Below are 19,902 nucleotides of genomic sequence, written 5' to 3' on the forward strand. Positions count from 1 at the left end.
TTTTTTTTTTGGAGAGTCTAGAACAGACAAGTCACAAAAGCCAAGAAGTGAGCAGGCGACAGTTTAATGGGGTTACAGTGATGAACAGAACGTGGAAACTCTCCGCGCAGATCAGTCCTGCAGGACCCCCTTAGTCCTTTAACCCATTTGTCTTTTTTGGGGTTTTTTTGCCTTTTTTTTTTTTTTTTTTTTTTTTTTTTAAAGTTTGTAGATTTATGGACTTTGCAGTGGGGGAAAGGCCTGCTCTTTGCTTCACAGTGGCCGTGGGCAGGGGTCCCGAGAAGCCCAGAGCCCCAACGCTGCCCAGGGGCTGTGCTGCAGGGAAGGGATGCAAGTCACATGCAGGAACAGATAAAGGCAAAGCCACCCCTCTGCAAAGCATGCCTGCCCGCACCCCAGGGTGGTGGCCCAGGCCCGTGCTCCCCCAGCGCCACCTGATGAGCTGCAGCCGCAGAAAGGCTGAGAAAAGCCCCTGGAGCGCAGCAGACGGCAGCACTTGCAGGCGCGGAGGAGCCGCAGGCTGAGCAGAGCCACGCAGCAGCACGGCTGCTCCATTCCGAGTGGGGTGGGAGAGTGCGAAGGGCCCACGAGCCTGCGGCACCGGGTAAGCACAGGGCACGCAGATCCAGTAAAGAAGGGGCCGAGCACGGCTCCTGAAGGGAAGATGTCGCAGCTGACTGTGTATTTTGCAGCCCCAGCATGTACCCTGTCCTGGCTGCAGTGTTGGCGCCTGCCCACCCAAGCCCAGAGCTGAGGGGCAGCAGCACCTGGAGGTGCTCAGCACCAGCGAGCCTGGCGCCTGGGTGCTGCTGAGCTCCTCCAGCCTCGAAAGGGGCATCATCGGGGCAAGTAGGTCCACGTGCGTTACAGCCACGCTGGGCCCAATCAGGAGAGGGAGGGGAGAAGCTGTTTACTGGGAGTTGAACCATTAAAGTTGCTCTCCTTCCCAGTCAGTAACTTACAGAGTGGTTGGAAACTGCCCCTGGGGAAGCATCCTGCCGTGGTGCTGTCTGTGTGGTCCAGAGGCTCCCGGCTGGGCTGGCGCCCACCCGCTCACTGCAGCATCCCCGTCCTCACCTGGAAGGCCAGCCCATCCCCCCGGGTCGCTTGCTGCAAAGGGAGAGACACGGGTGCTCACAGGGACCGCCTGCCCGAGGATGGAGGGCCAACCAGCACCCACCCACGCGGGCCCCACGCAGCTGCCAGGGCTCAGTTTGCCCTGGTAGAGTTGGTGGGATCCCCAGGGAGGTAAGAAAATGCCTCTGGTTGCAGCAGCACCCACCAGCATCTCGTGGTGGTGGCAAGTCCCCACTACCTTGTTAATCTCCTTGTGTCTCTCCTTGCTGACGATCTCTTCTAGTACTTCTCCGTCTCCCTTGATAAGCCTGGAAGACAAGCACAGGCCACGAGCCATGAGGGCTACTGGCAAGTTCCTGCCAGCTGTGTTTCCCAGCCGCAGAAGGCGCTGACCCCCCCCACCCCGGGGGCTACTGTTGTGCCCCAGCTCGGGCACACAGCCACCAGCTCCCTCCCAGCGGTACCTGCCCGGGACTAGGTGCTGGGCAGTGATGACCTACTCCTGACATTGCATTAGGTGAATTTTTTTGGCTGTATCAAGCTTAAATAACATGGCAGCCTTTTTTTTTTCTGTTGCTCTTGTGGGATTAATGTCATCCCCAAGGACAGGTGTGGAACCCTGAAACATCAGCGTTTCCCTCTCCCAGGCTGTGGGCACTGTCTGCTGTGCACAGAGGCAGTCACGCTTGCACGCAGCCAGAGAAAACATTTGCAATAAAAACATGTCCTGCCACTCCACCATCTGCAGAGGCTTCTCTGTCAACGGCAGTGCCCCCCAACCCCTGCAAAACCATTTCCTTTTTTCACATAGAGTTCAGGTTTGGTTCTGGCTGCCCCAGAAAACTGCAGAGCCATTCAGAAACAGGAGCCAGTTTGGGCCTGAAAGGCAGCCAGACCAGGGAGCATCTTGCTGAGCAAATTCCAAGCAGTGTTGGAGGTGGCTCACACCTCCAAACATGAACAGAAATTTAATTGTCTTTATTAGGTGCCTTACGGGGAACCGACCTTTGTTCCACACCTCCCTGAGCCCCGCAGGCTGCCTTCTATTTTAAGACTGGACTTGTCATACCCAATTCTCTTCAGCATGATGTTTTCTGCTTGCTGAGAAGATGCAGTTTATTAAAAACTGGGTCATTTCTATTTGGCAGCTAAACAAACTTCAGTTTGCTTGTGGTCTGTAACCCCAAGGGGTGCACACGCTCCCTCCTCACTTGCACCCAGGTGCTAACCGAGTGCGTGTGGACTTTTGAGGCTGCAAGGCGAGTGCGTGAAGCAGTGGGGTAAGGAGGTGTCATCAACCCTTTTGTTCTTGCTCTGCCCCTGCTTGCAGAGTCCCATTTAATGGGAGGAAGCTACAGTGCAAGGAACAAACTCCAACGCACACAACACGGCTGGAGACGGACAACCCGCCTCCTCTTCCCCAGGGCTCATACCTGGTTCGCCCCGTTTCGGGATCCACGACTCTCCTTATGACACTCTGCCTCGCGTCCCATTCTTCCTTTGTCATTGGCTTCATAGCCTGGATTCGGGATTTTTGTTCGTCTGTCAAAACTGGAATGATCAGTTGGTCAGAGCCGTGCTCGTGGGGCCGGCTCCTGGCTGAGGGGCACAGTGCCGTGCCCGCGCTGAGCAGACACGCACACCACACCAGTTTCCCAGTGGTACTCGGGGTTCAGTGCTGAACCACGCAGAGGAAGAGCCGCTTCACGTCCCAAAGCCAGTACCAGCTTTGCTGGTGTGTTACTGCTGACTGTGTCCTCCCACTTGGCATCTTTGTTCCCTGCTCACATCTATAAACTACACCTGAACCCTTCACAAATGAACCTCTGAATGTGGCTCCTTACGTTTACTTGGTGTGGCTCAAAGGCGGCCATGGTACGTAGGAGGAGAGCCTGGAGCTCCTCCCTGTACGCAGCCCTGCTTCCCTCAGACGCCTCGCGTGGGTCCCAGGAAGGGCAACACACAAATGTCTTTCCCCAGCAGGACACTGGTGTGCGCTGGCTTCAGCAGGAGGGAAACACCATCGTTACCTGGTCCGGAGTCCACCAGTGATTCCTTCTGCCACTGCTCCAGTGAGGGGCCGGGCACCGCTTCTCCCTTGGTTTTCTCCTCCTTAGCCTTTTCTTTTGACTTCTTTTTTGATTTCTTCTTTATTCTCTTCTTCTTCTTCTTCATCTTCTTTCTGTCTTTCTGTTTTGCTTGCTTTTTTTTGCTGTGTCGACTCTTCTTTGTTTTGGAGTCACTGTCACTGGAGTCATCAGACGAGGAACTGGAGGAAGAAGACGACAAGGAGGAGCCAGTGGATGAAGATGCTGTCTCAGAGGAAGAGGTACTTGCCTTCCTCTTCTTTTTGTCTTTTCCTTCCTTCTTCTTTTCTGCAACACATAAGAAGAGGTTGAGTGGAGCAGCTCTGGCCCCGGCAGCAGGGATGCTGGTTATCCCTCCCCCCGCCCCCAGCCTGGTTTCTTTCTTGCTAGAACAGCAAATCCCCAAAGACCGGGGCAAAGACCCCTCTGTGCCAACACCTCTAACACATGACAGCGTGCGGTGCCACGCTGCCAGACCGGCACGCGGAGGGGCCGGAGGGCTCCACGCTTGTCAGAACGAGACTAAAATGGGCACGACGTGCCCGGCAAGGTGACAGACACTGATTTAGCTAAAAGCAGGGACCCTCTTCACCCACCTGTCCCTGGAAAATGTGGTGAAAACGCGGGGTCGCGGGCCTGTCCCCTACCTTCCTTAGGTGCCGCTGAGCTCGACTTGTGTCTGTGCGACTCAGAGGTCCGCTTCCTCAGAGGAGAGCTGCTGCCCCGGTGTGAGTCCTTGCTGCTTTTCCTCCTTTTCTTCTCCTTCCTCTTCTGTCTGCTCCGAGAATTGCTTTTGCTCCTGCTTCGTGATCGCTTCCGAGACTGGCTGTGGGCCATCGCGCGTCAGCCTCTGAAGGGAATGGGTTACATCAGTGCCATGGGGAAGACCACCCTGGCTCAGCAGCAACGTGTCTGGCAGCCCCAAAGCCCTTAAATCCAGCCCTGAGCCAACCAGCCCTGGAAGACCTGCTCCTGTAACGCTTCCTCTCTGCTCCTGCCCGCTCTCACTGAGCTCCCAACACGCGGGGATAGGTCGGGGTTACCCGTCGCGCAGCTGTGGCCACAATTAATTTCACCAACCCACAAAATGGAGCCCTCAGCGGAGAGCTGGGGCCATGCAGGGACAGCACGACCGTCCCCGGGCAGCCCTCGCCCACCGCCAGACAACCGCCTCCAAGCAGGTTGGGCGTGAAACCCCCACCAGGCTTTCCCCGCGCTTCTCATGTTTGTCCCTAGATGTGAGGACTAAGAGACAATCGGGCTGATCAGCTACGGGCCGTGACCCCCCCTCGGGGCTGGGGGGCTGCAGATGCCAGCAAGGTGTGATCGATGCTGCGGCAACAGTCAGCAGAACGAAACATCCTCCCCCAGCTGAACGCGGAGTCAATCACCCCATTATTTAAAACACCGAGAGCAGGCGCGAGCCAAAGGGAGGAATGAATTTTTAATATTCCAATTTGCTTTTAGAAAACAGATTATGCATTGAGCTGGCATGCCCGTCCATCAGCCTGACCGGCTGCCAGCAGCCACAGGCCAGAGACGGCATGATATATGCTCTCATTAATTTAAAAAACAAACTGGCACCGTCAGCAGAGCAGTATCTGGGAAATGCTTTCTCACAGCCACCTTCCAACTACCACATTTAATTAATTGCATGTTTACCACCTCGACGTTCCCAAGCAGCGATTTGCTCCCAAGTGAATCAGACCTTTGATTGATTTCCAAACGGAAATTTCAATCAGAAAAAAAATGACCAAAAATCAAAACAATTAAGGACACGCAGGGAAGTTTCTGAGGACGAGAGTCCTTCCTCGACACGCAGCCAGGAGCCGTCCCTCGCACGAGGGCCCCGTTGGCGGGACGGCCTTTGGGTTCCGGGTCTGCTCCATCCGTGGTTATACCCGCTGTTATACAACCGCAGCAACATGGCCAATGGCTGTGGAGTTGGGTGCAGACAGGAGCGTCCCGGCAAACCCAGGGCGATGCCGTGGGAAGGGGACGAGCCCCAAATCCATCATGGCAGCACCCCGGGCTGGTGGCACCCCAAAGCTGGGGTCTCGTCTCCATCCTGCCGCCATGTTCGTGGCCACACGGGGCGGCTCCTCCTGCCCACCCAGCTTCACCCTTGGTGGGAACCCTCCGCAGCCGGAGGGGCAGCCCCTTCCCTCTCGCCCCAACGCGGGGAGCCTGCGGCGCGCTGGCCCTTTAAGAGCTCAGCACCAGGTGTGCTGGCCCTTTAATTGCTTAGCACAAGCCGCACTGGCCCGCTACGAGCTCAGCGAAAATTGTTCTGGCCCTGTAAGAGCTCAGCACAAGGCGCGCTGACCCTTTAAGAACCCGCGCGAGGTGCACGGGCACTTCACGAGCTCAGAACGAGGGGTGCTGGCCCTTTAAGAGCCCGCCGCAGGGCGCGGCCCCTTTAAGAGCGCGGCCCCGCGTGTCCGCCTCTTTAACAGCCCCCCCCCCGCCTGAGGGTGCCGCCGCAGCGCGCATGCGTCTGCCCCCTATTCCCCCCGCCCGGTGTCCTCAGCCCGCCCGGCCGCTCCGGCCCGGCCGCAGGTGAGAGGAGGAAGGAGGGGAGGAGGGAAGGGACTCACCGCGGCCGGGCCGCGCCGGGCTCCCGCACCGCCCCGTCGGCACCGAGCGGTGCACCCGCTGCCGGCTCCGCGCTGGCCTTCCCCCCCCCCCCGCTTCCGGCCGCCGTGCGCCGGTCCGGCCGGCAGCTGGGCCGCGCTCTTTGGTTCCGGGGCCCGTCGGGCCTGCCCAGCTTAATTTAGCTTAATTTTGGGGGGCTAATTGAGACGCAGATAGGATGCGCTAACGTTTTCTGCTGAAGGAAATGAAGACTTCACGACTGAGTTTCTTGATACTAGCCCACAAATACAACAGCCGGTTTCCTTCCCGAGATGCAATGTTAATGGGTTTTGCTAATGAAAAGCTAATCAGCGCTGTGCGCTAATGGCATCCCCAGCCAAAAACCACAGCGGATCTGCTGGGAAGGCTCAAATCAGCGCCCTTTGTGCGAGCTGTACCGGCTCCCATTCAGCCTTTCACAATTATGGATGATGCAAAGTCCACACGCTGTAATTACTGCAGTTGAATAAATGAATGAAAAAGCCCCTTATAAATGCAGTGGCGCACACATACATCAAATATGTACAACTGACCTTCCACAGAGCCGAATGCAGCCACCAAATCAAAAGATATTTGGCTTCTTTAATTTGTTTTGTAGATGGGAGAGTCTGTGATTTCAGCTAGCCGGCGGCAAGACGGGAAAAGCGCTCGACCCTCGTTACGCGTCGGCTGCCAGGGGATCTTGGTGCCGAGTCAAGAAGTCCCAGACCTGCCTGCTGCACTCGGGTCGAGACGGTTGTTTTATAGTAACGTAATAAATATAACTAAAGGAAGGGAGTTAAATATATTCTCTTGCCTTCCTCTGGAAAGTTTTGCTCTGTTGCAGGTGGCTCCCACAGCTTTGTCTCTAGAGCCCGTTTCTGCTGGCTTAATAAGGTTCACAGAATCTTTGAAAGGGAAATTTCTGCCCAAAAGAGCTCACGGAGGCCTTGAGAGATGCTCTCAGCCACCCTGCGGGATCAGCTCTCCCTATGTAGTTCCTGATGGATTTTTCCACGCCATTCCCAGCAGCCTGTTGTGACCAACCTGTATCTCGCTTTTGAGCAGATCCCTCGCTGTCACCCAGCAACAAAGAGCTCTTTCCCTGGAAGAGGACAGGAGTCCCTGCCAACAGCAGAGAAGGGGTAAGCGCAGGGCTTTATTGTAGCCTTTATTGAATCGAAGTGTTAAGGCTTTCTACGTCTTACAAGCAGCCCTCCAGCCCGAGAATGAGCCCTCCGAGCTGAGAACCAGCTCTTTCACCCATCAAAAGGCTTCCCTAACCCTGGCAGGACTGGTTTTGCATCACTTTCCAAGGCGAAAGCTACTTCTTACATGACTCATGCATCCATCAAAGAGTCTGTTAGTGCAGTCTGAGAGGTGAGAAAGGAGCTTTAGGCAACTTGGCCTGGAGAAATCAGGCTCTACCATCTGCTACCACAGGGAACAGAGATTCACAGTCTCGGGCACATCGTCTTCAGGGCTTTCTGTGAACCCGTCTCCAAAGCCCTCTGCTTCCACCAGCTCAGGTTTCTTGTTGCACATGGGACAGAGCTGGTTGCGGATGGCAGACGATCGCATCCAAATAATGAGGTTCCAGCGTTCCCCGGAGGCAATGGGAAGCGCCCCGTGGATCTGCCCTCCTCGGTGTAACAGCCCCTGGGCTCCCACATGTTCGATCTCTACGTACTTTGGCACAGGGGTAGGATCCTGGAACAAGGGGAGACGGATACACCGTTACACCAGAGAGCCCCCAGCAGAACAATGCTCAAATAGCTGAAACTTTTACTTGTCACCTTGTCACCCATGAGCTACACGGAGAGGGCTCCCTGCACCTCTGAAATGCAGCCACTTCAGTGGTGGCTTGGCAGCAGTTTAGTACAACTGTTTTCCAGTAAGACATTCCCAGTGCCAGGTCCAGAGGGAATTTAAAGATAGAGTTTCAATCAAAGAAACTGTTTCACCGATGTATGGAAACTTTTACCCCTTTCTTGCCAGGAGTCCCCAGGAAACAGGGGCTACAGATTTAGGTTTAAGTCTCATCTGAAATAAATTTCTTCTCTCTCCCTGCTCACTATTTCAGTTGTGGCAAGACAGAGTGGTTTGTTTCACTCCAGTTCCTACTACGACAGCTCTCTGGCCTCTCTTTGAAGCCTGAATATTGGCAACGTGCTTGTAGCAGAAAAGGCTCCTGTATAGCCAAGGCATTTTAAGAAAGGGGAAGGGACAGAGCAGGTTTGACTGTCAGAAGTGAATAATTGTTTTTTAGAACACAGTTGATGCCTTGAAACTGGGAGGGGTGAGGAGGTAGAGGGGAATACAGTCGGGGTCCAGATTAGGAATATGCTCCGTACCTGGCTGAAATCCCCAAAGTACAAGTTGCCTTCTGTGAAGTCTTTTCCCAGCGAAACATTTAAGGTGACTTCTGCATTGTCATAGTGAGAGCTCAAATCCAGATCTTCGTGTAGCGAGTACTTGACAACAAACGCTTTATGGCTGTCCAGACAAGCGCCTCCCACATCGGGATAAAGCAGTGCCGTTATGGGCTGCAAGTATTTTTCACGCAGTGGCGTGATGAAAGTTTCATCCATCCCAAGCTCATTTAGCAAAACCTGTCTCAGAGAGAAGAGATGGGAACAGCTGACCAACTATTTCTGCTGCTTCATCAGAGCTGCTGTAGAGCTGTCTTGTTCTCCTCCAACCCTACTGCTTGCTCAGATAAAGAACTTTAGAGCAAAGGCTCTAGCTACAGGCAAAAGAAGGAGGATCAAGGCAGAAAGTGATGAGGAAAAGACAGAGTAAGATCAAAATGGAATGTTCTTTAAAGATTGACTCCTTGATTTAAATGTGTCTTGCTTAAATACAAGGTGCTCTTTGCTCTGAGATACCAACTCCCGTCCCCTTTCCCTGCACTCCCCCATCCTTTTGTGTGTAACACACATTCCCTCAACCCTTTCACTTCAAGGGGGCCGAACTCAAACTGCGCTGTGCTCAAATTACAGGCACTTTGGAAGGGAAAGGAGTGTGAAGCAAGGAGGAAAACACTCTGCTCGTGAACACTCCCCCCCGCAAAGAAGCACAAGAGCTAGTGAGTCCTACCCCATAGTTATTCATAGTGTTGGGCCTGCCTTTAGGCATGTCCGACTGCTCAAAGTTCTCCAGCTCATCGACAAACGCTTGGCAGAACTCCTCTGTGAACACTGGGAGTCGATAGATCCTCTTATCTGTCAAGAGAAGGGAGACACCGTTTGCTGGGGAAAATGACAGGCGAGAGTGTTCTTGGCTGTCGTGCTGTCTAGCTACGCTGTGCTGTGTCAGTGAGAACGCAGGACCCACGTGCTTTGCTTTGTGCATACTTGGGCTGCTCAAAGGGCTGGAACCATTCCCTGGGATCGGCTCTAGGATGTATTTGTTGGTTTTCACGTTGGCCCCTTGTTTCCAGGCTTCCCCATCCAGTTGGGAGATCTGGCACCAATTTAAATGCCTGCTGAATGTGCCAAGGAAATGTTCTGAGAGGGTCTAGAGGGAGGGCGGTGAATCAACGGCTCATCACAGGCGGTCTGAATACAGCCTCCAGGAAGGAGGAGACTCAAGGTTATTTAGGGGATGTGGGATTCACTCATCCAGCGCCACCCTTCTGGGGAGACAAGGCCTTCCGAGCTGCCTTTAAGGGGAGCACAGTATTGAGGATATAGGAGCCAAGATAAAGATAGCATGGAAGGGCTGTGGACAAACCCAGGAGCCCTGCACATGCATGACATTTGCATCTCTGAGAAAAGGAGGCAACTTGGCAGCTTCTCCTCTACATTTTGTCAGCATTTCTGGTGGGGAGAGAGCTTCACGGATGCCACCAGGGCAGCTGAAAACCCAGACCTCTTTTTAAACACTGAAATCTAGACTGAAACTATTTCAGCTCAGACTAACCGACAGGGATTGTCTGAAATAGTAAAGCACTCGGGGAGGGAAAAACAAGCTCCCTGGACTAACAGTGTTCCTTCAGCAGGTTCCCCCGTGAGGTTGTGGTACAACCAAAACCCCAGCCCTGCTGCAGCTAGAGCCTCTGATGAGACATCAGCAGACGGATCAGAAAAGCAGAAAACAGGATCTCATCCAGAGCACAACCACTCTGCCTCTCCAGAGGCTCTCATCAAGCAGAAAATAACATCCTGTTTGTCTCAGCTGTGTATCAAATCTGAGCTATTAAAGACAGGGCTTGAAAACAGCTGTCACCACTGAAGCTGCAGTGTCACTCGAGGAGATCTTTGTGGCTGATGTGTTGTTTTCTTTACCTGAGAAGGACTCAATGTAGCGCAGGAGGCCATGGGGATGAGCATCCGGTGATGTGCAGTATCTCACGATTTCTAGAAAATCTGGGGCCAGGAATGAATCCTGGTGTCAAGGGAAGGATGATAAAAATACACAGAAACACAATTAGCCTGCAGTCTTTTTACAGCCCAAGAGGGAAATGGACTTCCAGGCAGCCACAGGAAAATACGTAGAGTCTAGGGAGCAAGGCCGATACTCACACTTGGGTTACTTCTGTGGCAGGAAGTGGTGTTTTTCTTGGTGGTTTAAGTAAGTTGCTGCTTGCTCTAATTCATGGATTTCTAAGTATAACTGGCCAGATTTATCCTTAGCGTGACGGGAAAGAGCCTGGCTCGCATGGACTCCTAACAGGTAAGTGCAAAGTCTTTTCTAGTAGATTTAGCATCTTGTCATGGCCTCAGCACAACAGAGCGACTATGCTCTGCTTTAAGCACTTCCCCACTCAGATCATGACAGACAACGGCAGACCTTGTTACTAAAGGATCATACAGCAGGAAATCTGTGAGAGCTTGTTTGTGTGTTACTGTTGATCTGCGGTAACTATCCAGCTGGGAAGTCTTGGATCTGGCAAACGGAGGGAAATTCAAAGCAGAGTAGCCCACAACAGAGGACTACCCTGCATTTCCAGCCTGCTGCCCCCCTTCAGATGACAGTCACTAGTAACTCCTCTGGGTGTTAAGCCCATAAAAGCTGATTTCTGTGGCTGTTCTTAGACCTCACTGACCCTGTTTCCTGCACTGACGCGTTAGGTCTAATTTACCAATGGTATTCTGAGCCCAGCACCAGGTGCTGGTGCAGCTTCAATATAAAATGAGTCTTATCTGGCTGTAAGCCAGGCAGAAACTTGCCTGGAGAATATGCTATGCTGTAAAAGTTTTTAATTCAGTTTTAATATGCTACACTTTGGTTTTATTTCAGTCCAGCTCTAGCACTGTGGGCCATCCCGAGAAGAGGGCTTCATACTGCAAAAATAAACTGTCAGGCAATTCCTTGGGTGTAAAATAGATTCCAAACATACTGTCTACCTGCAGAATGTACACTTCTGGGTGTTTTGGTTTGTAGCACTTTGAGATGATGGCTTTGCGTTCCGCTGACTGATGAATTAACTGTTTTCTTCTCTGCACTTCTGCCTCAATCTACAAATAAACAATAGAGCTTATTGTTAGAAAATCAAAAGGGATAACTAAAACAATTCCAGGAATTTGCTCATTGTTTTAAACCAGTTATTTTTGTTCTGGGCACCTCTGGGAGACAGTGTGTGTGCCTTTGCTTTTCTCTAGTCAAGACAAGTCCAATAAATATCTGAAAAGCCAAATGCCCAAGAGGGATTTGAGACACGTTCTCATTACAGATGGCTTAAAAAATAACTGAAGTCTTTCCATGGATGTGTCAAGTGGAGCTGCAAGGTTTCAGCCCTTTCAGGCATTCTGACGCCTCATGAATCGCTGGCCTACCCTTTAAGAGTCTGGCTTATGTTCTGACAATATAAGCATTGTCCAAAATAAAGATATTTGCTGGGTGGGAGACAGGATTTGTCATGAAGGGATTACTGCTCAGTGTTGTGGAGACAGCCTAATCTGTCATTTCAGAGGAAACAGCTGTGGTGGCAGCTGATTCAGGCAGCTCTTCCTTTTTAATACCCCCCCATAAGACCAGTTTATAACATTCCTCAGCAAAAAAGGAAGGCGGGTGTGTCCGGTACCCCCTGCTCCCAACCCCTAGTAATGTGATTAGCATAACTAACGCCATTTTATAAGGCAAGCAGCCATTCTCTGTGACCGAGTGGGTCACATATTCATTCCCTTTCCTTCATTATCAGGCCCTGGAGGTCCTGTGAACCAAGGAGACAGTGAGACCCATGAGCCCTCCACAGCCAGGGACACCTCCACCGTTGTCTGCTTCCTCCGAGGACTGAGTGACTCATATTGTTTTATATGATTTTCAACTCTACATTATGATGGTTATATTGATACAGAAACCCATGTAGTACGATCTGACCCAATCTGCAGAGAGTCTAGGTGATCAGAAAGTTGTTAGGATCTAGGTGATTAGAAATTACAAGTTAAGTTAGGATCTAGAAATCCTAAGTTAAGTTGTATTATAAATTCTGTATTACGCTGCTTATTGTGCTACACTGATTCTGAAAAGATTCTTGTAGAAATCCTGTGCCATTCTAATTGTAAATTCCATGATATACGGACCAAAATTTCCTGTTAAGAAAGTAAAGCTTTAATTGTTAACTATGGTCTAGTGCCGTCATCATCCAACCAAGGATCCCTAAAAGAACCTGTTTGTGCCCTCAGTGTGGGGTGGAATTGGAACTGGTTGTGTGACAGATCCCTGGCCCTGGCCTGGAAAGAAACACAGATCCCTCCCTAAAGGGTGCCCTGAGGGGATGGCAGTTCTTGCGACAACCTTCTGTGGCAGACCTCATGTGAGCCCCGCAGGACCCCGGCGTGATCCCGTCTCATGCTCTAAAAGTAATCGATACAAGAAGGGATGAGGAAAGACGGACTAGAAGGGCGCTGGGAGCCAGCTGACAGAAACCAGTCAGGGAGCGGCACAGAAGGCCATTTTCGTAGCGCGTTGAATTACAGCATTTCCTGCCGGGTGTTGCCAGTATGGACACATCACTCACCGCATCCAGCCCCGCACCAACGCTCCTGAGGGGAATTTTTCCCTCCGGTCGCTGCCCGGCGCCGGGTTTGATCGGGACAAGGCGCCGGGGAGCTGCGCCCCGGTTCTGTCAGGGCCAGGGCTGGTGGCTTCAGCAAGTCTCCTCCGCTCCCTTCAGCGCTCGAACCGACCTCCGGCCCCCGGGCCACCCGCGCGTGTGGAAATGCCACAGGGGAAGGGGGGTGTCCGCCGCGGGGAGCCGGGGTGCGGTGTCCCCTCCCCGCCGCGGGGCAGGCCCCCCTGAGGCGGAGGCTCCCCAGGTCCTCGGCCTTCGTGTTCCCTACCCCCGCCCCCGGCCCGCTCTGACAGGATTCCCCGGCGGAGCCGCGCTCACCTCCCGCACCGCGGCCCTGAAGTCCTCCTGGCTCCCGCAGCCCCGCTCCCGCAGCGCCTGCAACACACGCAGCCCGTCATCCACCGCCCGGCCTCGGCCGACGCCGCGCCCGGGTGAGGGGTGCCCGCCGCCCCGCCGTTACCCGCCCGTAGTCGCGGCGGAGCTGCCCCTCGTCCCGGTACCGGACGTGCAGCCCGTAGCGCCCCACGAAGATATTGTCCGAGAAGAAGCAGGCGCAGGCCAGGAACGGGCGGCCCGCGGACATGTTTCCCGCCGGCAGCCGAGCGGAGGCGGCGCGGGTCCAGCCGCCAAATGCGTCCGCCGCGCAGCGGGGAGTGCCGCTTCCGGCCGAGTCGGCGTGAGTGAGGGCGCGTCGGCAAATTCCGAACGGGGAGAAGAACGAGGGGAGGTGAAACGTGCCCGTTTTCTCCCCTTTTATGCTTCTTTTATTGTAATTTCGGTGGCGTCACCAGGGCCGGGGCCTGCAGCGATGCCGCTTCCCCGCGGCCTCCCACCGCCCCAATGCACGGCAAGGCCCAAGCCGCACTCCCACCCCGTGTCGGTCCCGCGGCTAACTCGGCGCCGAGGCGGGCAAAGGAGCGCCCGGGGCCCGCGCTCACACCGCAGGGACGGCGGGGCCGCGGCAGGAACAACCGCTCCCCTGATGGAGGGGCGCCGCTGAGGAGCGGGACCGGGCCGGCAACGGCCGCCGAGGGTAATTTGCAGACGGTCCCTTACCGCTGCCGCCACTCCCCTCCCGGGGCCGGGGCCGCGCCCGCTCTTGGGCGCGCGGCCGCTGTGCACGCGCGGACGGGGGACGCGCCCGGAGGGGGCAGCCCGGCCCCGGGGCTCCCGGCCCGGCCCGGCCCGGTCCATGCTGGCCATGGACTCGGCGCTGCAGGTGGCCGAGGAGGAGGTGGTGGCGGCCGAGTCGTGCGGCCCCAGCAGCAAATTCGAGGACATTTACCGGCTGCTGGCCGAGGGCTGCTTCCCGCCCAGCTTCTGCTCCATCAAGAGGAAGAACCTCAAGCGCTACGCCCAGAAGTTCATCGTCGACGGTGGGACCGCGGGACAAGCCCGGACGGGGCCTGCCAAGGGAAGGGGGGGGGGGGGGAGACACACGCACACACACACACACACACACATAGAGCGGCGCCCGCCTTGCCCTTGGCCGCGGCCTCCCCCTGAGGAGAGCGCGGCCGCGGGGATGAAGGGCGGGGGAGGGCCCGGGGACGCTGCAGAGGGCTGTGGGGACGAAAGCAAAGACGTTCCGGCCCCCACACACGCGAGGACAGCGGTACCTTCCCCATGGCACGGGGAGGATACGTGGTTTCTTTGCCCCCCGCAAAGAGGGAGCCGTAGGATGCGCCTCTGCTGGTACCCGCTGCCTCTCTCGTGCCACCTCTGTGCCTTGGCGTCGCTTTTGGGGCGCAGAGCGGGGATTATGGCAACCTGGGGTAGCACCGGGTCACGGCAGGGTAGGCCGTAGCTGGCCTCTGGAGACCAAAGTGGTTTTATCATAGCAGAAGACCCTTTTGTTGTGTCTCACCTGTTTTTCCCACTGTAGAAAATGACCCTTTTACTGGGACCGAGTAGCTGAATGGCTGTGAGAGCGTGTTGTTTTAGATAAACCTCTCGCACCTGCAGATGGCTGCCTCTACTACGTGGGACCCAAGAAGGAGGAAAAGCGCGAGGTGATTGTGGATCCTGAACGGAGGCGGCAAGTCTTTCTGGAAAGCCATTTCACTGAAATCGGGAACCATCTGGGCCAGAAGAAGACCGTACACCGGATTCAGAGCCGGTACTACTGGCTGGGGATTGTGAAAGATGTTGTGGACTGGGTAAGTTGAGAGCGTTGACCGTGTCAGTGACACCAGTATTTCCCAGGACGTTCAGGCAACAGTCCCAAGTGCGCAGCTAGAAGAGCCCTGATGCAGGGATGATGTCATTTCTGGTGCCTGTTGCTTTGAAGCCACGCACTAAGTAGCTCTGCAGGTGAAACTGTTGGAACGTCCCGAGACAGCTGGATAGATTGGATGTCTTTCCCCCGAGCATCAGGAAACCTGCTCAGGTAGGTCTCCTCATTCAGGGAAGTTTTGGCCAGCGTGGGAAGGTGGGATTGTTTCAGATGAGTGCTGCTGGGTCTAGCTTTGAGCAGGCTGGATTCTTGCCAGAGCTGCCCTGTTCCCTAAACTATAGTAACGAGAGGAGCTCAGTTTTTCCACCGGCTCTCCTCAGCTGCTTTGCCTCACCTGTTTTATTGCCAAAAGTTCCCTGCAGCAGGGCTCTGCAACAGCATGGTTTGAAGAAGTGTGGTTGCCTTGCATGGTTTGAGCAGGCCATGTTCCTCCGGCATCCTGGGGCTGATGATTTTTCTAGCCAGCAGTAAAGTTTAAAATCCAATAAATATTTGCTTAAAAACAGGTTGAGAAATGTCTTAGCTATAGGCTACGTTGAGGAAATTGGTTATTGTGTCAGAGAAAGCTGTCAGGTAAGTTTTGTGAAAGGTGAGCTGTGTCGGCCTGTTGTGTTTTGTCCTCTTTTTCTTGCATCCTGCTGTTTTTATTGGGTAGAAGGAAGCTGCTCAGACATGCTGTCATTCTCATAGCTTCATAAGCTGTCCAGTCTGAATCTGACAGTATTCATCAGCATATTTTAAGGTCCTTTGATATGCGTTTTCCCTTTCCAGATCAAAATGTGTGAAACGTGCCAGAACGCAGAGCACAACAAGAATGTATCACGGAAAGTGAGGCCTGTCAAGGTGGAATCGCCCTGGGAAGCGCTGGGATTAGACGTTCATGGTGAGTGTTTGCGGCTGACAGACAGGCTTTTCAAGGCCTCCACACCAGCCCTCAGGAAGCGTAGCAGGCTTACGGCCACACGCGAGTGAAAGCCGCCTGTGTCTGCGGTAAGGAGGTGCTAGGGAGGCCACGGCAGCCTACCAGGGTGCAAACTGGTCAGTGTGACTGGCTCGGCTCCCTCTCCACGCACAATGGGAGCTGTGGGCGTGCGTTACTTCCCAGAATTGAGACTGCGATGGGTGTATTTTTGCTGACAAAGGTCACAGAAGTGTACTGGCTACATGACATTGCAGATGAGAGTTGTGGTCATTTTCTGTCCTGCTTGTTTTGCTGGGCTATGTTTTTAACTTTCCTCATTTGGGTGATATTATGGCATCACATTGATTATTTTTTTTTCTTGATGTTTGTTTGTGCAGGACCTTTTCCTGAGACAAGTCAGAGCAATACACATGTCCTCCTTGTGACTGACTACTTCACTAAGTGGGTTGAGGCTGCTCCTCTGCAGAAGAAAGATCCCTTATCGGTGGCTAAAGCCCTAGCTACAATTTTTTACAGGTGGGCTCCTCTGTTTTTGGTTACATTACACCTCTGCAGTGAGAGGGGCGCACTGGGATGTGCTCTGTGTCCACGAGGTGGTTCCCCACAAGAGCAGGAATTCTCCCTTTCTACCGGAGAGGCCACGCAGTGCCTCTCGGTTGCTCTTTACTAAGTACTTGGGAAGAGCCTGTTCCCCCCTTGTTACCAGGGGAGGGGAGAAGGAGGCAGAAGTGGTTCTCCGAGTAGCTCCAGGGCCAAGAGAGCTGGTTCCCCAGTTCTCTGCAGAAGTTTTAAATCCACTCTCCAATCCCTCCTCAAAAGTGTTTATTTTGCACTCACGTGGTGTGTGTGACTCCACGTGACATTGTCCTCGTGGAACAGGCATGTGGCCAGTAGAGATTTGCATTCAGAGCAAGAAACTTTGCTTGTTTCTCCTGCTGCCTTATTATTCCAAAGCAAACAGGCTTGGCTGTTTTGGGACAGATGGAGCCAGCAGATCTCTGCTCTTGGAGAGGTGAGGCCATGCCAGTCTCTTTAGCACCAGCTCCACTTGAAGGCCTCTGTCCCTTTTGTATCCCGTTTCCCATGAGGATAGAACTTCTCTGGCTCTGCCCTGCAGCTGATGGTGTAAAACCAGTTGTGTGTCCTCTTCTTTTTTTCAGGTTTGGAGCATCCAAGAACATTTACACCAGTCAGACGTGGGACTTCTGTGAGGAGGTAGGTCAGGTGCTGGATGGTTCAGGGAAAAGCAACATGATCTTGAGCAGGTTTTTTTTGGGCAGCGGGTCCCAAAGGCAGAGCTGCAGCATGCCGTGTAATCGGGACAAGGAGCCGATGCCGCCTTCTCCCTGCCCCGGCCCTGTTGCCAGGGGTAGATGATTTGCCAGTGCCTTCAGCCCGTTAGGGATTTAAGGTTGTGGTTCTGTGGTGCAAGTCCTCCAGCCACACTGCAGCCTTTCTGCTCAGAAGGAAAAGTCCTGTGAGATCATGTCCATGAGATTCCTGCCCTACCCTGGGATTAACCCAGCACTGTGGAAAGTCTCAAAGCACAGGGACAGTCATTGCAAAACATTTTGTCAGGCTCTGACTTTTCTGGGAAGCTTTTTCTGCTGAGCAGCAGCTCCTGGCACAGAGACAGTGCCGTCTTCTGCTGTGGAAGCTGCTAGCTGCTGTGGTGCAAACCCACCTTGTTCTCCCGTGGGCATGATCCCCTGCCTTTGCAGGTCAGCCGGCATTTATGCGAGCGCTGGAACATCTCACAGATCCTCACCCCCGCAGACCCCGCAGACTGCGCAGGCCTGGACGACCGCAGCGCCGAGATGCTCAAATCCTCCATCTGCAATGTGGTGAACGAGAAGCCCAGTGAATGGGACGCCCACCTCGACCCCGTGCTCTTCGATTTCCGCACCTCAGTCAATTCCGTCACAAAGTACACCCCCTTCTTCCTCATGTTCAACAGATATGTATGCCTGTCATCCGAGGTAACCTCTCGACAAAAGAGACTCTTGTAGGAGGTTTGCCACTGGTGCAGTTATAGAGTAACACCCAGATGTCTGTACCTTGCAGGTGGATTTTGTCAAGGACTCTAAAGAGCAGGAGGCTAGTTCTGGTAAGGCAGACAGCCTTCCGCCATTCACAACCACGGTTCAGGAGCAGCAGAATGCAGTGAAAGAAATTGTAAGTCTTGCAGTGCCTTGAAATCATTCTGCGGCTAAGCCCCCGCAAGGTCCCTTGCACCAGGCTGCGTAAGAGCTGCACAGAAGGGATTTACCCGTACAAGGATCGTGCCACAGCATGCACAGAGAGAGCCCCTGGCTCCATCTGTCCAAAAATGCCATCTCGCAGGAGTCCTTTGCCTGTGGGCTCTCTTCTGTCACCGAGCATAGCAGGTAGCTGATGGCTCGAGCATGGCAGGGAGGCTGCGTGTCCGGCTGGGAAGGAGCGAGGCAGGAGCCAGTTAAGCACTGCCTGAGACTCCACCAGCCTGGCTTGAGAGGAGAGGTGGCTGGTGGCCCCTCGATGCCTGCCAAGGGCAGCAGGAGCAGAGCCGGACCCTTGGAGCCAGCATCATTTGGTGCCATGGCGAAGCTGGTGGTGTTGCTGCTCGGAGCTGGGAGATGAAATACGAGGGACTGGCTTACCCCACCAAGGCTAATGAGAGCTGGATCTCAGCGTGCCCAGTGCTCTACCTTGTAATCTGCATCTCGGATCAGCCAAGGGAGTCTGTCCTTAGGCAGGGACCAAAAGCCTTTAGGGACATGCTGTGTAATTAAGAGTGTTAAAAGTAACCCTGCCCCAAAATGGGAGGAGAGAAACTGGGGAGGTTGGGGCTACCGTGAAGACTGGTGGCCCAGGGGGCAGAGAGCTGGGTTCAGGGAGCAAGGGCCACATTCAGTTCCTGACTGTCTCTAACGTGCTGGTGACCTTGGGCAAGTCATTTTGTCTCTCTGTTTCTTGGTTTCCTGACTTGAAAAATGACCTCAGTGTCCCCTGTAAAGTGCTTGGTGATCTGTGTGCCAAAAAATAATAGACAAGGCTCAAGTGCCTTTGTTTGCTCAGTCATTTCGTAGACTCAGACAGGGTTATGAGGTCCTGTCTGATCCCACCCGGACTGTGATTCTTCTTGCCAGAGAATAGCAGCAGTAAAACAGGACAGGAGGGAGGAGGCCTGGGAGCTGAACACGTGGGATCTGTTCCCAGCTGATCCCTTTGGCAGCTCAGGCTCGCTAGCTCGGATTCCCCTTCTGTCAAATGGAGATGCACACGCGGCACGGGGCAGCGAGAGCTCTGTCTAGGTAACGCCAAAGCATCCTGCCCTGTCCGTAAGGGCATGTCTGGTGTCCAGGTCGCTGACACCTGCCTGCAGATGGGCCAGGATCGGGGCTGTAAGTAACGGGAGGTGATAAAAGCTTCCCTTTGTTACTCCAGCCTAGATCGCCTTCTGCCCTCTACTGATGGAGAACTACTGGCTCCTCTGAGCACGGCCATGAAATCACAATTTCTTAATGTAAGGTCTCCTGCTAGCTTGGGGTTGGTGAGAAGAAGGCTGGAAAGACCTTGTTTAGTCCTTCCCTTGCCCCTGGGTGTAACCAGCAGCGCTGGCGCTTGCCGGCACAGCCTTGCCTTACCAAGCTGAGCTCTGCACAACTCTCGCTCTCCAAGCTCACATGGGATGGATGCGAGTTGATTTTTAAGCGGCGTCTCAAGGCCCAACCCAAGCAATCTGCTTTACAGGTGATCGCCAACATGACCGCAGCCTACAAGCGGGAGCGGAAGAGCGTGAAAAGGAAAAGTCGGGGGCTGCCCTCTCTTGCCTTCAAAGTGGAAGACAATGTGTTTGGGAGCAACACGGCCACCTCCCTGAAGAAGCTGAAGAAGGGCCAGTTTGTGTCCTTTCAGATCCAGACGGTCCTGCCGCCTGAGCAGAGTATGTCCGGCATGAAGAAAACCA

The 19,902-nt window shown here is 54.1% G+C and overlaps 2 protein-coding genes across 9 annotated transcripts; both read right to left on the reverse strand.

Moving 5' to 3' along the window:
- Window positions 1-48: 48 nt before the first annotated feature.
- Window positions 49-13,386, reverse strand: ARL6IP4 (ADP ribosylation factor like GTPase 6 interacting protein 4). 5 transcript variants are annotated; one of them, XR_008579470.1, is made up of 7 exons: window positions 4,827-5,232; window positions 3,812-4,014; window positions 3,108-3,452; window positions 2,511-2,628; window positions 1,316-1,385; window positions 963-1,110; window positions 49-315 (listed from the first exon to the last, which is right to left on the reverse strand). XR_008579470.1 is itself a non-coding variant. In XM_054843907.1 (7 exons), the coding sequence occupies exons 3-7, from the start codon at window positions 3,999-4,001 to the stop codon at window positions 1,054-1,056; spliced, it is 780 nt and encodes a 259-aa protein (XP_054699882.1). In that variant the 5' UTR covers window positions 4,002-4,014; window positions 13,114-13,170; window positions 13,256-13,327; the 3' UTR covers window positions 49-1,053. The 5 variants fall into 5 exon arrangements, 4 of the variants coding, with proteins under 4 accessions (XP_054699882.1, XP_054699883.1, XP_054699881.1 ...); XM_054843907.1 differs by lacking the exon at window positions 4,827-5,232 and adding exons at window positions 13,114-13,170; window positions 13,256-13,327 and having other exon boundaries at window positions 49-1,110; XM_054843908.1 differs by lacking the exon at window positions 4,827-5,232 and adding an exon at window positions 13,256-13,386 and having other exon boundaries at window positions 49-1,110.
- On the reverse strand, window positions 6,907-13,384 carry OGFOD2 (2-oxoglutarate and iron dependent oxygenase domain containing 2). Of its 4 annotated transcripts, XM_054843900.1 has the most exons (7): window positions 13,256-13,384; window positions 13,114-13,170; window positions 11,129-11,239; window positions 10,067-10,166; window positions 8,877-9,001; window positions 8,132-8,389; window positions 6,907-7,487 (listed from the first exon to the last, which is right to left on the reverse strand). In XM_054843900.1, exons 1-7 carry the CDS (start codon window positions 13,376-13,378, stop codon window positions 7,212-7,214), a joined length of 1,050 nt encoding a protein of 349 aa, XP_054699875.1. In that variant the 5' UTR covers window positions 13,379-13,384; the 3' UTR covers window positions 6,907-7,211. The 4 variants fall into 4 exon arrangements, with proteins under 4 accessions (XP_054699875.1, XP_054699877.1, XP_054699876.1 ...); XM_054843902.1 differs by lacking the exon at window positions 13,256-13,384 and having other exon boundaries at window positions 10,304-11,239; window positions 13,114-13,151; XM_054843901.1 differs by lacking the exons at window positions 13,114-13,170; window positions 13,256-13,384 and adding an exon at window positions 12,742-13,021 and having other exon boundaries at window positions 10,304-11,239.
- Window positions 13,387-19,902: the final 6,516 nt, after the last annotated feature.

This window comes from Grus americana, chromosome 16 (genome assembly GCF_028858705.1).
Source record: "Grus americana isolate bGruAme1 chromosome 16, bGruAme1.mat, whole genome shotgun sequence".
In the NCBI taxonomy this organism is placed as follows: Eukaryota; Metazoa; Chordata; class Aves; order Gruiformes; family Gruidae; genus Grus; species Grus americana.